Source organism: Danio rerio, chromosome 19 (assembly GCF_049306965.1).
Source record: "Danio rerio strain Tuebingen ecotype United States chromosome 19, GRCz12tu, whole genome shotgun sequence".
Taxonomy (NCBI): Eukaryota; Metazoa; Chordata; class Actinopteri; order Cypriniformes; family Danionidae; genus Danio; species Danio rerio.
The window spans coordinates 17,508,251-17,526,371 of NC_133194.1; the positions used below are offsets into that span (position 1 = coordinate 17,508,251).

Sequence of the window (18,121 nt, forward strand, 5' to 3'; positions counted from 1 at the left end):
CTCTTTCACTCAGATCAACAGCAGAAAGAGGCACTATTTGCTTCATTCCATATTTGTTTGAACCAGAAACTGGTTCTGAAAAATAAAAGGAGGAGCAAATTCTAAAGTGTTTTCTATGCATTTTAATGCATTTTTGTGTAGTTCTCAAAAATACCAAACACAACAGTAAGTCCTTGGAAATGATGCCACAAATTTCACAAATTAGTACCGTTTCCACTTAGTCACACTATATTTAATGCCCACTTCACATTCACTCCAGTTAAGTAATATATTTAATGCTACAAAAGAGCAAGCAACACATAAAAAATCACTAAAAAACAAAGTCATTCATTTCTCACCCTTTAGTTGTTCAATACACCCAAGACTTTTATTCCTCCTTGGAACACAGCTGGAGGTATTTAAATTAAAATCAGAAAGGTTTCTGGACATTCGTTGACAGTCTGCACTACTTTCACTTTGAAGATGAAGAAAGGAAGGTAAAACAGTCTGTGACTCTTCAAAGGACTTCTTTTTTTACTTTTCTACTCCTTTTTTTCAGTGTGATCGATATTAAACAGCCTAAAAGACAAAAATAAAACATTTTTGACCGTGAAATACCACAGGTTTTGTTGACAGGAATGGTTGCGTGTTTGTCATGGTTAGAACTAGGGGTGGTTTCAAAACTCATTTGATGCTTGGCAACTGTTGACAAATGAATTTAGTTTGTCACAAACACATAACAGGGCTTTTCACACTTCATTGTTTATTTCCAATTATTCAGAAGTCAATTTGAATCTACAACATTCATGAACAACCACAATTTTCATTCCACTGGCATTAAAGTGGCTTTTGCATGTGCTTTGTTCTAGTTATAATAACCGAGATAATAACATTATAATAGCAACAGTGTGACAATACACTGTTAGCTAAATATTTCAAGTAAAAGCATATTATTTCTAAATAAATATTTCAATTCAAGGTGAAAAATAAGGTAATTTCAGTAACAAAAAAAAAGCACCCTCCATTAGCTGAACTCTTCGGCTTTATAACAATGATTTACAGTATTTTTGAAGTGTTGTAATATCTGATGGACAAAAGTGTACATTTTTTTTCTCATGTTGTAACAAAACTATATAACACACAAAAATATAACAAAAATATAACACACACAGTACAACAGATATCGGTTCCTAAACTCTCTCGGATGTAAAGGTACAAAACCTGTGACTTGGATGGTACCTTTTCAAAAATGTGCTTGTTTGTACTAAAAGGTTCACATTGGTACATTACAGTTTTTCTCAGTGGGTTTGGTGCATTTCTCACAACACTATTTACATTTGCACAACAGTTAATGCATTTCTCCTTAGTCATTTGTGCACATCAACGTAGCAGTTTCTCATTCCTTCCAACAAATTGCAAATGCTTTTGGACATGCATCAATTGCTTTCATACAACTCTCTGCTGTTTTATAACATTATCATTTACTTATGTCATTCAAGATTACCTAAACTTGTGAATGCTGAATAGTCATTCCATATAAAACTAATAGTCCTCATTTCATTACTTGACTCATTATTACATACAAAAATGTTGAACTAGTTGTCAAATCTGTCAAATGTAAATTTAAAAAAAAATGTTATTTTTTTCTGAAAATGTATTCTGAAATGAACAATTTGATGAATGATTTACAGACCTGTACAGTATGTTGTAGGTTCAGTTCCAGTATGTACTGCAATATTCTTTACAGTTGTTTCCAGCTCTATCCAAAGGAGGCTTTTGTTTGTTGTAAGTAAGGGTGTGTTTATTCTTTTGCACAATGCTGTGAACAAATTACAATTGCAAAAAACAAATGCAGTAAAACTGTGAAACATACATATTCAGTGTCTTTTACTCAGATACCTTACTAAATGCAGTGATGTCTAGTTTTCAAATGGCTATGCAAATAGTATATATCCATATATATGTGTCTTGAGCACTTTCAGAGCGTGTGAACAAAATCTGACTTTTTTTGCATTGGAAAAAATGTACAGAGTAAACTGTCATAATGAAAACACGACAAAGACATTTCCCTATCTTGTTCATAAACAATGGTGTCAGGACTTTCCATTTTGATGACACTGACACTTTCATTGACATACAATACTTGCTTTTGAGGAATGAGCTATCGATTTTGAGCAAGTGACACACTTTTGCAAGTTATCAACTAGGTTTTGCAGTTTGTATTAATTGTTTTGAGAAATGCATTTACTGTTGTGCAAATGTAAAAAGTGTTGTGAGAAATGCACCAAAGCCACTGAGAAAAACTGTAATTGTGCATAATGAATTTTTAAATGGCACATTTTTGGACTTTTCAGCTTGGAATATAAACCTTAAATTGTTTTGAAAAGTTACCACCCTAGTGGCAGATATGGTACTTTATTTTATTTTATTTATTTATGTTTTCTGAGCGTGTATATCCATATCATTACATGCAGCATTTGGATGACAGATCAAAATGGCGATAGTATATTTATTTATTTTTTAACTCAAAACTAATATTTATTTATTTATTATTTATTTATTTAATTTATATATTTTTTTTATTGTTGTTAACAAAACAAAGGGCAAAAAAAGAAAAAAAATATAAAATGACACATCAATTCAACTGACAAAAAATATTCAAAGATGATTCCTTGGATTTACCACATTTTCTTAAGTGGTTGTAAACAATTTATTTGAGCTGAATTTAAACAAACAAATTAAGGTTTTTTTTTTTTAACTCAACACAGACATGGTGGCGCAGTAGGCAGCACAATTGCAATTTTTGATGGACTTTTACCCAGAAAACTCAAACAATATTAAAAGCGAGAGAATAGTAAAACCAAACAATAATTTACAGTGGGTTTTGGCTTTATGCCAAAAAATGTTGCTTTGCTGTGGAAAAAGGTACAAAGACCAAACACTACTCAATGGATAAGACAGATGTTGTCAAGCTTGCCATTAGAAAAAAAAGAAAAAAAAAAGTACTTACATACTAAAAGCTTAACAGCATATATTTGAAAAACATCCTGTATGAAGTTCTTTCATCAGATATATCGAAGATGTGAAATTAACAAAGGAAGCAGTTAATGATTTATTTTTTTTTTTTTATGTGGACAATAGTTCCAGTCTTACAGTTCTGTACTGATACATTCTTCAATCTATATATTTGCTGTACAATGTACTCAGAATGACTATAATGATCACTTTTGAATAGATTACCATTAACCAAATAAGGACATTTTTTAAAATTATTTATTTATTTATTTAATTATTTATTTATTTATTTTTAAATTGTTTATTTATTTATTTATTTATTCATTTAATTTTATTAAGTTATTATATATATCCTTTTATTTTGTAAAATTTGTAAATGTAGCAAGAGTTTTGATGCAAAAAAAATGCATGTGAAGTATTGTACTTTGTTTTAATGTGTACAAACTGAAAATTAAAATAAAAATATATTATGGCAAAGAATTGCAGTTATTTAAAATAAATAATTATTTCTATGTAAAAAAAATAAATAAAAGAAAATAATACTTAAAAACTGCATTACTCCAGATTTCAGAGTTAAATGATTGTTCTAATATGTTGATTTGTTGCTTAAAAAAAAAAAAAAAAAACATTTATTTTTATATTGTTGAAGAAAAAAAAATGTTGCTTAGTACTTTGGGAAAAAAAAAGCGGAAATTATGTCTGCTCTGAGTCTATAGCAATGTTCTGCTGTTTTGTTTGAGTCCATTTTCCTGGGTCTGGCTACAATTTCACCATGCACCTGTAATGCAGTGTGAGAGCATGTGTCTGTGAGAGTGCTTCTGTTTTTAGATGCTACTCTAAATGGAGTATTATTAGCTCGGCCGAGAGTCTGCCGATAGCATGTTTCCCAAACACACAGCACTGGGTCACCTCGCACTGGTGATGAGTCTATTACGTGTGTTTTGTGTTCCGTTTCAGTGTCTCTGATGGTTGTCAGCTGACAGCAATCTACCTGACCCGTCTTTACCTCAGCGTCCTCCAAGCCTGAAGCTAATTGAGCCGAAACACACACCTCCACTTACGCACAGAGCTGAGGGAACCAGAGTTATTAGATGCAATTAAGGGAAACAAAAGACACAGAAAAGCTTTTAGCTAGAGTCTGAGATCAGGTGTGGTACTCAATCATTTTTGCCTGAGATGATTCCACATCGCTATGTGTGTCGGCGAAAAAGCCTTTTGGTTTGCCTCATTAGTTTTAGTGCAGGCGATTAGCCTTTCTTCACACTACACACACAATTCCAATTGGTTTTCCAAATCCAATTTTGAGGACTGACTCTCTGCAATGTTATTTTACAAGTAATGAACTTTATGCAGATCTGTTTGTTGAGACAGTGTAGTCAGCGTTGTGGAATACACACTTTACAAAATTATATCATCAATCAGCCATGTTGGAGAGCAGAATGTAAACAATACCACTGAAATGAACTTTAGCATATTTTAGGGATTTATTTTGCTAAAAGAAAATCATCAATTTTTGTCATAATTTCACCAGTACTAAAAAAAAAAAAAAAAAAAACTGCACTGTAAAAAAGTAATGACAAAAAACCAAGACAACAAATATTTTTATGTTGATTTAACTAATTTTAATGACTTGATCAGGTTTCAGCTATTTTTTTTTTTTAATTATGCAAAGTTCAACATAATATTTCCAGTCAGTTTGATAAGTGTTAGGTAAGATGAATAGAAAAGTTAATTTGATTCAACTAAAAAGAATCAGCAATATATGTATATATATATATATATATATATATATATATATATATATATATATATATATATATATATATATATATATATATATATATCCCTGCTAAAAAATCCAGCTTAAACCAGCCTAGGCTGGTTGGCTGGTTTTAGCTGGTCGACCAGGCTGGTTTTAGAGGGGTTTTGGCCACTTCCAGGCTGGTTTCCAGCCATTTCCAGCCTGGTCTTAGCTGGTCAGGCTGGAAAATGACCAGCTAAATCCAACAAAAACCAGCTTGACCAGCCTGGTTTAAGCTGGACATAGCTGGTTTTGGCTGGGCTCCCAGCCTGCTAGGCTGGTCAAGCTTGTTTTAGCTGGTCATCTCCCAGCCTAACCAGCTAAGACCAGGCTGGAAATGGCTGGAAACCAGCCTGGAAGTGGCCAAAACCCCTCTAAAACCAGCCTGGTTGACCAGCTAAAACCAGCCAACCAGCCTAGGCTGGTTTAAGCTGGATTTTTCAGCAGGGATATATATATATATATATATATATATATATATATATATATATATATATATATATATATATATATATATACTGATTAATGTTGCAAACTGATAAACACTTATTTTTAGAGTAAGTAATTTGACCGTTTTCTGCCATTTATTATTCCTAGTCATTTCTCTGTGTTCTCAAAACTGTCACACTTCTTAAAAAGATGATAAAACAGATAAATCCAATTGCAAGTGATTTATTGTCCAAGGGTAATATACAGTATCCACAGTCAATACAAATAAACAAGGACAAAATAAGGAATGAATCGTAGCTAGTAAACACGGAAGTCAGACATAGAAACAAAAATTCAAACCAGAATCCAGAGACAGGTCTTAGCCGGTCCTAACCAAAAGTCAGAGTTTGTGAACAACTAAATGAACTGACAAAGAGACATAGGGCCACCGCCCAGTTATTGTCGCAATAATGAGCCACAGCTGGCTGATTAATCAGAACAGCTGATGATGCCAAAACACTTGACAAAAATAACACAGACACAATAACACATGCACAAGGGAACCAAAACGACCAATCAGGCGAGTGCACAAACCCACAACTGTGACAGACAGTAAATCAGAAGTTATAAAAGAATCGCAAAAATATAAATAAACAAGTGCACTTCTGCATTTTAAGGTCAATACATTTCAGTTTGTCAAAAGTATAACACCTTTTCTTGATTACAAAGTCCTTCTTTCTATGATTAAGTAGCTTATACTCATTTTCCCCATGGTTTTCACAAACATAAATAAGCAGAACAACATATTTAGAAGTAAAGCCATGCTGTTGAGAAGAAACTATGACGTAAATTAACATATTTTATTGCTTCATTCTCAAAACCCACTCTGCCACATGTGAGCATTAATGAGATGATTCAGATCTAGTTGTTTATACCTTTTGTGTGACTTTACAGTAGCCCCTTTCACACATACAGATCTTTCCAGAAACTTACTGGCAAATTTTCCGGAAAGGTCTGTATGTCTGAACAGGTCTTTTTGAAAATACTGGTAAATTTTCAGAATATTTGCCAGAAAGAGTGGTTGTAACATTACTAGTAATTTGCCAGAATGCTGCGCAGAAGGAAGAATGCTGGAAAAAGCGCATTCACATCTAGAAAGCACTGACGTGAAATGTCTACTTTAGCCAATCAGAACACTCAGACGCAATCACATCCTCGTGGTTTATGAAAACAAAAGCCTTTAAATATTTTTCCAGACACATTTAGCTGCTAGATGTTAGTCAGATAACATTTATATGTTCTTTCTTAATGCCAACTGTGAAAATAATTATCGATATAATGTTTATGATAAAACACTGTTTGTTTACTTTCAAGCTGCTTCAGTTGGTTAAAGTGTGAACAAGTGAAGCAGCCGTCGAGAACAAACACACACACATAAATTATAAAGATCTTTAAATGTGAAAGTGTTCCACCATATGTTTTTATATAACTTGTTCACATTAGGTATCCATTCACGTAATTTGTAATGTAGTCAATGTGTAAATGTTAAGCAGCAGTTTGCGTTTATGCCTTTGGATGTCTCAAAAAGGAGGTGCATAAATAATAAAGAGTGAGAGAGAGAGAGAGAGAGAGAGAGAGAGACAGACAGACAGATAGATAGATAGATAGATAGATAGATAGATAGATAGATAGATAGATAGATAGATAGATAGATAGATAGATAGATAGATAGATAGATAGATAGATAGATAGATAGATAGATAGATAGATAGATAGATAGATAGATAGATAGATAGATAGATAGATAGAGATATGATAGATATGATTCTGATATCATTAATCAGAAATGACCTATACATGGCTGTGCTTGTATTTGTAAATGTAGAAGGGGTCTGTTTGCGTTTTATGTGGAAGTGTCCGGCAATTTCACTTTTATTTAACGCTTTAATCTGTCTATCCATCCATCCATTCATCCATTTATCCATCCATCCATCCATCCATCCATCCGAATTTAGTATCTATCTATCTATCTATCTATCTATCTATCTATCTATCTATCTATCTATCTATCTATCTATCTATCTATCTATCTATCTATCTATCTATCTATCTATCTATCTATCTATCTATCCATCCATCCATCCATCCATCCATCCATCCATCCATCCATCCATCCATCCATCCATCCATCCATCCATCCATCCATCCATCCATCCATCCATCCATCCATCCATCCATCCATCCATCCATCCATCCATCCATCCATCCATCCATCCATCTATCTATCTATCTATCTAATATCTTTGCTGTTTTTCTTCTTATTACAAGACAAAGAGTCCCATATCGCTCTTGAACAATTACAGCTATAAACCATCATTTTGTGCAGAATATTTAATTACTCGACACAGCCCTGAGCTTCCTTTTTGACTACAAAGCTAGCAAACCTAGAAAAAGTTATTTACAGAAATGCATCATCTGCCCCCCAGCCACAATCATCCTACTGTTTTAAAAAAAAAAACAAAAAAAAGGAAAAGAAAAGAAAAGTGTGATCAAATATGCAGAGCTCTTGGATGTTTGTTGTTTAAAGAGGTCATAATTTACTATTTTTAAGCATTTTACTTTCTTCCCTGAAGTTCTGTTATGTTATTATTAAAGTTCGAATGGATCAAAAACAGTTGCTGTAAGTGAGAATCATTTTTAAGGTGTGTGTTTTGGATACAGTGCTTTTAAGAGGTCTTTGTTCAAATGCCTCTTTTATGATTGGCTGATATTTTTGCATATAGATATTTGCATAGAATTGTGGATTTCCCTGTTTTGTGAAATCACAGTACATCTTTGCACATTCACAAGTGTGAATTTCATCTTCTAGTAGAGCGTGACATATGTTACACTTCCCAAGTAGAATGCTGTGATTTAGAACTTTCCATTTAGTTTTTTTCCCATTTAGGTCAGTGTAACAGATCTTTTGACATGTGTTGAAATGGAAAATGACCATCTGAAAATAACATTGTTCTAAAAAAATGTGTTCTATCTCTGTCCAGCTGGCTGTACGTTTGAGGAAGACTCTGACCCCACACTCTGTGAATACAGACAGGCACAGGAAGATGACTTTGACTGGCAACTTGTACGAACCTACAGCTGGCCTCACATGACTTCTGACCTTATACGAGGTAAGTCTTGTTATCTTATGCTGTAATAAACACAGCATTGCACTCTGAGCATTTCCCAGGTTTATCTGTATGTTAAATGGCACCAACTCTAAAGCTTAAGAAAACAAGCATGTATTTTTCAAATATTTCCTTAGTGTTTTATTTTGATTTATTTTCATAAAAAAAAAAAAAAAATGGACTACATTTTTACTGAGCATATCATGTATCGAATTGTGAGACCATGACTTACACTCCTAAAATTTTTTTGTCATTTTGACTTTTTTCATTCATTCGTTTAGCTTAATTTCTACAGTATATTCATTAAGGGGTCGCCACAGTGAAATAAACCGATAATTTATCCAGCATATGTTTTACACTGTGGATGCCCTTTTAGCTGCAACCCAGTACTGGGAAACGTCCCTACACACACATTCACACACATACACTACGAACCAGAGGCTTTCTTGCTCTAAGGCGTTAGTGCTAACCTCTGAGCCACGGTGTTGACGTATATTTCTTGAATCTAAAAGAAATAGTCTAGACATACAAAAATATGGTTTTGTTTTAAGAAATATGTGAGGCAGTGGAGCAGTAGGTAGTGATGTCGCCTCACAGCAAGAAGGTAGCTGGTTCGAGCCTCGGCTGGGTCAGTTGGCATTTCTGTGTGGAGTTTGCATGTTCTCCCTGCGTTCTCAACGGTTTCTTCTGGGTGCTTCGGTTTCCCCCACAGTCCAAAGACATGCGGTACAGGTGAATTGGGTAAGCTAAATTGTCCGTAAATTATTCTAATTTATTCCTAAACTGTTAATATTCTATTTGAAATAGAAAAAAGATTCATATATACCTTAAAATGTTTAAAGCATTAATCACATGGTCTCTGATTAATCTAGCAATTAGTACTTTAGCAATAATTAGTCTCTGTCTATATATAGGAAATACTATGAAATGTCCTTGCTTTGTTAAATATCACTTGGGAAATATTTGAAAATGAAATACAACTTCACAGGAAAGTTAAGAATGATGCCTTTAACTACATATATGCTCTGTGAGAAAATTATACGTTTTATGAGAAACAAATGTTTTGCAAATATAATTTTTGTGTAAGAAAGCAAATGTTTTTGTTCGGTTATTTTGCCAGAATGCTGGCAGTTTTTCATTCAAGCACTAACTTTGCAACAAAACACTATAGTTTCATAATTTCAAAATTCATGTTCTTTTTGGGGGGATTTTCTTTCTTTCACATTTAAAGACACCGATAACTATTTTTTTTTTTCCCCCATTGAGGTTCCACAACGGTTGTCATACAGGGTAGCTTAAGTAAGAAAAGTAATAGTCCTTTTAATTATACTGTTCTATTAGTGTACTTCAGGCTGTGTCTTGCTGTTCAAGGTGTGAATTGTATGTTAACATGTTTAGAGTTTTGATGCCTTCAGCGGTAATTGCACATCTCTACAAGGTACATGGGGAGCTACAGAAGCACATACGACTTTTACTTTCTCTAATAACGGTAATCAAGTCTAAATAGTAATTTGAACAAAGTCAGAGTGTAGACGCTATTGTGTGCATTATGGGTTTTTACACATCTGAGTGCTCTCCCAGACACAGTTGTGTTTTGTTTGTGTTCAATATGGTTAGTATCCATTAATCATCTTACAGTAGGAGAAATTGTGCTATAATGTATTGGTCTGCTTTCTTGTGGTTCTATTTGGGGACTAATTAGATCTATTCTGCAATGGGATTAAATGTCCTAATGAAAACCTGTAATGGTTGCTAAATCTGATGTTCTTGACAATAGCCATTCCTGACATCATTTGACAGCAGTGGATCTTTGATTAATCCATTTCTTATCTGAGCAACTAAATGATGTTGGCTTAATAGATTAGATATATCCTTAGCATCATGGCCATAAGTGCACCTTCATAGAATGCAATCAGCCTTTAATGAAGAATTCGAGATACATGTTTGGTTCTAGAGTGGTCAATCAGTGGCATTCTTTTCTTGCATGGATGTTTTCAATAAAATTATTTTCTTTTCTACACAGCTGTTATGGCAACAGTTTTTGTTTATGCATATTTTGGCTTGTGTTTTTATTTTGCAAAATGTTATTTTTTAGGTCATTAGTTTTATTATTTGAGTTTTTTATGTAAATGTCAGATGCTCTACACTAAATCCAAATTTATCAGGATCAATCAAGTTGGAAAGGAAATCATTCTAAGCAAATAGTACACAACACACAGTGAATCTCTCCTTGATAATAATAATAATAATTCATTCATTAATTTTCTTTTCGGCCTACTTTATTAATCTGGGGTCACCTCAGCGGAACCGCCAACTTATCCAGCATGTTTTTACACAGCAGATTCCCTGCCAGCCGCAACACCCACACACACTAATTCACTCCGGATAATTAATAATAATAATAATAATAATAATAATAATAATAATAATAATAATAATAATAATAATAATTATTATTATTATTAATAGTATCATAATCATCGTAAATCATAATAATATTAATAATAATAATAATAATAATAATAATAATAATAATAATAATAATAATAATAATAATAATAATAATAAGTATTGTATTATTATTATTATTATTATTATTATTATTATTATTATTATTATTATTATTACTTAACAATACATATGCTTGATAACAAAACATTCATTCATTCATTCATTTTCTTTTCAACTTAGTCCCTTTATTAATCTGGGGTCACCACAGCCAAACAAACCGCCAACTTCAGAACAGTCTCTGGGAAACATCCACACACACACACTCATTCACACTCATACACTACGGACAATTTAGTTTACCCAATTCACCTGTACTGCACGTCTTTGAACCTTGCGGAAACCGGAGCACCCGGAGGAAACGCACGTGAACTTGGGGAGAACATGCGAACAAAACAACAGATATGCCAACTGACCCAGCCAAGGCTTGAACCAGAAACCTTTTTGCTATGAGGCGACAGCACTACCTACTGCGCCACCGCATCACCTGTAACAAAACATATTAAACAATAAAAAAATCTCTATACCACCGTTTCATTTCAAATTGTATTTTTGTCCATATAAAGGAAGCTACCAAATCTGTCATCAACATGTGTCAACAAAATGTTTCTTTTTTTTAGGCATAAAAAAGTCAAAAAGGTTTGCAATGGCATGCCAGTGAGTAAATATTGGTGTAGCTCTAACAGAAAAGGCAAGCTCTAAAGAATACTGATGCTTCTGTGAAACATCTATTAATTTTACTGTAATTCAAAGTCACCAATTCATATTTAATTTCCTAATGTGCAGTAATTTATACCTAATTTGTGCCTCCAAAAATATAATAGAAATTATACCACTTATTGTTACAAAGTGTGATATTAGGGTTCAAACAAACATCTGTATAAATGGCTTTTTTATAGCTGGTGTTTTTTTATTGTACTGACTGTTGAGTCTCCAACATTCTTCACATCCGGAGGAGAAAAAACAAAACAAAACATACAGGATACAAGTATGGGTACAAGAAAACCATATTTTCATTTTGAAGCGACTTACAGAATGAATGAATGAATGAATGAATGAATCAATCAATCAATCAATCAATCAATCAATCAATCAAATGAGGAAACATGCCTTTAACTTGAAATATTTTAAATAATTAACTAAACCATTTTAAATAATTAAATATTTTAAATTAACTATTGAAGACTACATCATCACCTGATTATTTGTGATATTCACAAAAAGTAGCAAATAAATAGCTATAAAGGGATTCAGTATAAACCATTTTAGTAACCTTATATTAAGCATACTGTGCTATTAAATGCACTTGCCTGGATCTATCCTTGTAGTAAAAAAACAAAAACAAATAAATAAATAAATTGATAACTTGACATTAGAAGCTTGAAGACAATCTGTGGCACTTTGTGTTGACATTTCTTTGAGTAGCCATCCAATATTGCACTTATCTGGAGGGTTAAATTCCATCAAAGCTGCTAAAGACACTCCAATTGAGACAACAGCTTAGTTTATTGGGTGCTATTTGCTCAATAATATCGATCCATACTGGGCTATGTTCAGCATGTCAATGAAGTGGAACTGAGAAAAAGAGGAAAGGTACTGTAGACCGCTGTAATGAGGGTTATATAAGCTACAAATACTGATACATACTGATGTCAACAAATCGTGTGCATTTCATTTTTTTACACTCAATTATCTTCAGGTTTTAAGCTAACCTTAATAAAGATATATATTTATATTAGTATAACTAATTGTCAGTCAGAGTCGCACCACAGACGATCGAGACTCAGAGGTTATCAAAAGCACACGCATTTATTTACACAATTACACTTACTACTCAGAAACATGACAGACAAGCATCACAGGGTATGTAGACAATACAGTACTGGACAGCTAACTAAACCAAAACAGTGGTATAAATACATAGGGAAAGACTGAGGAGATTACAAACTGATATAGGTGGAAGGTGGCAGGTAGAACTAATGATCATTAACACAGCAGTATAACAAAGGGGTCATACACGCGCACATCAGCTGCATAAAAAATATGCTCTATAAGTTGGTGGTTCATTCCACTGTTGCAACCCCTGATTTATAAAGGGACTAAGCCGAAAATAAAATAAATTTAATTAAACTACTACTACTACTACCACTACTACTACTACTAGTAATAATAATAATAATAGTTATTTTAACTCTTTATCCTCTTTATGTCCAAACTTGGTCCTGGAGGGCCGGTGTCCTGCAAAGTTTAGTTTTAACCCCAACCAGACACACCTGGACTAGCTAATCAACCTCTTACACCTGTTTCGCACTACAAGCGAAAGCATTGTGTGAGCAATGCTTGCCCATCTCTGTTTATTCAGTCTAGTTACATATCTCTCTATATATATATACAAATACACTTTTTTTAGAAACATCCCTGCAGGTGTGTTGAGGCAAGTTGAATCTAAATTCTGCAGGACACCGGCCCCCCAGGACCGAGTTTGGACACCCCTGCTCTAAATGATCATACTTATGAAACAGTAAGATTTCACTGAGAGTTCAACTAAAATGAAAATTGTCATCATTTGGAGATAAGCAAATGCAACACATAGACCTCAAAGGTACTCAAAATGGAAGCTCTTTACAATTTACTAATATTGATGAAAATATGCCATATGAGTTGGTTTAATTTTCTACAAGAGCCAAATATGTTTGTTCTTTTGTTATAAGCATTTTTTTTCAAACAAACAAACAAATGAACAAACAAACAAACAAACAAACAAACAAGCAACCAAACAAACAAACAAAAAGCACATTATACATATGTTCGACTGCAATTGCTAGATAAAACGAATGCTACTGGGAAGTAAGACAAACAAACAAAATGTTCGTTCCGCACTAATGATATCTACAGGTACATGCATTGACAAAAAAAAAAAAAAAAAAGGATTGTTTTCATTCAGTTTCTTGCTGAATACAAAATACATAACACCTTAATGATTTCTAAAATTTGTAAAAGAATAAAGCCTTATTTACACTATGAGCAACTTGCAGCGGCAAAGCGACCATTCATTGAATGAAGAGTGAGTGATTTATACTTATGCAGAAGGTTGCCACCCAGAGCGACAGGCAGCTACAAAGTCACTGCTAGAGTGAATGAGGCATCAAGTCTCTCTTGACCATCTCCATATAGACAACTTGTCTGGTGTGGTTAGCCAACAAATATGTGAGGAAATTATTAAAATGTTTAAAAAAAATGTTTCTCAAGAAAAGATAGGAAGACGTTTGGATATTTAACCTTCAGTGATGCATAGTATAAATAAAAGATTCAAGGGATCTTCAAGTTTAAATGTTGTTGGGGGGTGGGGGGTTGACTGGATATAGAGCACAATTAAGAACTATGAAGTGTACAAGTTTGCGGGACACAGTTTGCAAATGTTCATTGGAATGATGGATTTGATAAAAGGCAAATGAATTAACTGTATTTAATACGACAAAACTTACGGCCTTAGTTGGCTAAGAATGATTTTTGGAAACACATCCCAGACTGTTTCCAGCAACGAGTGCAAAAGCCAGGATCTGTTATGGTATGGGGTTGTGTCAGTGCCCTTGGCAAAGGTAGCTTTAACTTCTGTGATGGCACCACTAATGCTGAAAAGTACAGAGAGATTTTGGAGAACAATATGATGCCATCTTTTCCAGGGAGACAATGCAAAACCAGATACTGTCCAAACTTTTTCTAAATTGTTGTTGTATACATATAGAACCAAAGCTTTTAGTCTTATTAAAAGTTACATTTACATGTTTCTAAGCATTCAGGTAATTGACTGAAACCTATAATTGGTATAAAAAAGAAGTTTTTTTTTTTTTTTTTGCATTTTTATCAGTATTGAGCCGTTGATTTTTATGTTGAAATTTGTCTTCTCGTGCTATATTGAGCAGTCTATTGTTATTTCTATATCTGAATCTTATGTAGTTTTTTTTATTTTATTATTTTTTTTTTATGTAGAGCACTTTGGTCAGCCCCCAGCTGATTACAAAATGCTTTATAAATTAATTAAACCAAACTAAAACTTCACTGAGTGATTTCCACTGACATGCAGCAGCATGTTGGTGATCTTAAAGTCAGCTTTTTGCAAATAACAAGTGACACAATGGAAGTACAGACAGGGTTCTGATGACTCACAAAGTTAGAGACTGCATTCAGAGAAGAACACCTGCTTGCACAGAGCACATAAGCCCATGTCAGCAGAACCTCAAAGATGCTTATGAACATGCTTATTGAAGCTGAAGTGATCAATTTTGTTTATTGAGAGCACCCCTGTCCAACCCCCCACCCTCAACTGAAAATATAGAAATAAGTCAAATAAAATACTTGATCATTAAAACTAGAAATGTTTTGGATGTGTAGCAGGAGTGTTTCAGGTCTTCAGTTGTGAAAATTTGACTTCAAACAGACAGGCGGTACTGCAATCTTTTCACTGCCCCCCCTCTGCAAGAGCCCGTCAACCCAGCTTGAAAACTTTGACATGCCGCCTTTGAAGATCAGGTGCAAAAAAGCAAAAAATCTCAACAAGTATTGCAGAAATTGCTCTTTGCATTTAAATGGCACATTAGCACGGGCCAATTTTCCCCTTGTTTCCTGACGAGATTGAGATGCTCATTTATGTTGATGCGAGGAAGCAGTGCTGTCTTTGATGTCAAGGTGTAATAAGACAAGCTTTCAGCCTCTCGGCTTGTTGCTTCGCTCTTTTCTGCCACTCTTCACGCCGCTTTGTAGTGTGTTGATTAGAGAAATGGATTGCATATATTATTGAAATAAGAGGCAGAGTTAATAAGCTTTAATGGCAGGTTTGTTTTTCGCATCAGAACAAGAAACTTTTACCTGTTTAAAGCCGTGTTGTGGAATCTCACAAACTCTGGCGGAAACATTTGACAAGCATTTGTTCTGGCACTTTTGGTTTCACAGCTGTTCAAATATCAGGATTACTGCTCTCCGCTCCAACAAGTTGCAAAATTAGCTTTATTTGCAATATTTTATCAACATTAAAGGAGCAGTAGGTAAGTGTCTTCAGAAGCATTTTTTGTTGTGCTGGTTGAAAATCTCCTCACATTTCAACAGTAATGACTAAAGTAAATTATCTACATGTATTTATATGTATTTTTGTATTTTGGGTCATAAGTCATAAGACGAAAAAAAAATGTTCATCCAAAAAAATGTTCATCCAATTAAAATTTGCGCTGCATTTACCTGAACACCAGAGTGACAGCAGTAAAAAAATAAATAAATAAAATGCTTAATCAAAACTTTTAAATCCATTGGATTTTAAATCCCTGATCAGCACATTATAAGTCATGATTACGGTGAGGGAGACGTTTCCAATGGCAACCCTGAAACCACACTGGCAGGTCTGCCACAATACATACATACATACTGTACATACATACATACAAACATACATACATACATACATACATACATACATACATACATACATACATACATACGTACATACATACATACATACATACATACATACATACATACATGCATACATACATATATACATACATGCATAGCTTATACATAAAAATATTGAAGCAAAACTTAAATATCACTAAACAACAAGAATGTCAGGCAATTGTTTAATATCCAATTTAAGATTTATACTGTTCACTACCCAATTCCCAGTGCTTAACGAATGTATTTTCAGTTCCAAAAAAAAAAAAAAAGCAAAAAACAAAAAGGTAGTGATTTCCATCATGACATCATTACTGAAATCTTAGCATGAGCTAGAAGGTTGTTGAGAAGGGTGAGATGCCATTCGCTTGTCAAACGTTAAAGAAGAGGGGAAAAAATTGCCACTAACTTTAAGTTGACATGGTGTATCAGACAGGCTTAAATAAATCCTAATTAAACTGAAAGCCTGAGGCATTGCAAGAGTGTAAGGATGTCTTTGGAAGTTTTGGAATTCAGGTTGGATGATGTTACTGTAGCACTGGAGGAATATTTGATCATTTAACACTGTACAATAAGGTGCCAGTAATTAACAATTTATTCATTTATTTTATTTTCGGCTTTGTCCCTTTAGTCATCAGGGGTCGCCACAGCGGAATGAACCCCCAACTTATCAAGCATATGTTTTACAAAGCATATGCCATTCCAGCTGCAACCTTGTACTGGGAAACACCCATACACTCTCACATTCACACACATACTGTACGCTATGGTCAATTTAGTTTAACTAATTCACCCATACCGCATGTTATTGGAAACCTACACGAACACAGGGATAACATGCAAACACCACAAAGAAATGCCAACTGGCCCAGCCAGCACTCAAACCAGCAACCTTCCTGCTGTGAGGCGACAGTGTTAACCACTAAGCCACTGTGCCACCCCGCAGCAACAAATTAAATTGTTAAAATAAACATTAATTGTGTTCAATAAATAAACATTTCCATTTTTAGCTTAAGTTATTTAACATGGTACACCAATGTAGAAAATTAGTAAGTTTTGCTCAAAAATTTGAATTTTATTATTAATATAATATAATTATGCCTTTAACTTAAGAACGCTGGACAATAGAGTTGAGGATCCATGTGCAGTTTATTAGAAGATTGGTCAGGCAGGCAACGGTCAAAACAGGGACAAACAGATGTGTACAGGAAATCCAGAATCATAGTCAAGGTCACAGGCAAAGTATTTGATTCGGGCAGCAAAAAGGATAAATAAGAACAATGCAAGGGTCATAGAAGAACCTGGAAGACCTACTACTTCTGGTGAGATTCTAAAGTGTGCATGCCATGCACACTGCACTATCCCATGATGCCCCGCAAGATAATTCATGAATGTGAGTGAAGAAACGCAACTGACGGGTGTAGGTCACGTGACCATAATAAAATGGAGGATGTACTACGTTTGAATTTTATTACACTGCTCACATTCGTACTGTATAGAACTCACTTTTCTAACAGCCGAGTGGTACATTTAAATTCAAATGCAGTACCTACTGAGTAGTAGGCGGTTTCGGACGCAACCTGTGTGTTTGTGTGCTTTATATATAGTCCATGTAATCAATCCCTGAGTAGCTCGCAACTGCCTCTGTGTAATCAAACAAGAACTGGAACAGGTGTAAGTATGTGATGCATGGCAGGATTTGTAGTTATTTTGGTGGCAAATTTGTAATTCTCTAGTAATCTGTATGGACTAGATCGCTGGTGATTTTGACACTGCCATT

The 18,121-nt window shown here is 34.0% G+C and overlaps 1 protein-coding gene across 8 annotated transcripts in view; it reads left to right on the top strand.

Moving 5' to 3' along the window:
* The window catches only part of ptprua (protein tyrosine phosphatase receptor type Ua), a 434,849-nt gene that overhangs the window by 126,266 nt on the left and 290,462 nt on the right, over positions 1-18,121 (top strand). For all 8 annotated transcript variants that reach the window (XM_005159552.6, XM_009294143.5, XM_009294142.5 and 5 more), the window contains exon 2: positions 8,266-8,394. In XM_005159552.6, the coding sequence (XP_005159609.1) occupies positions 8,266-8,394 (129 nt within the window). The remainder of the gene's footprint in view (positions 1-8,265; positions 8,395-18,121) is intronic.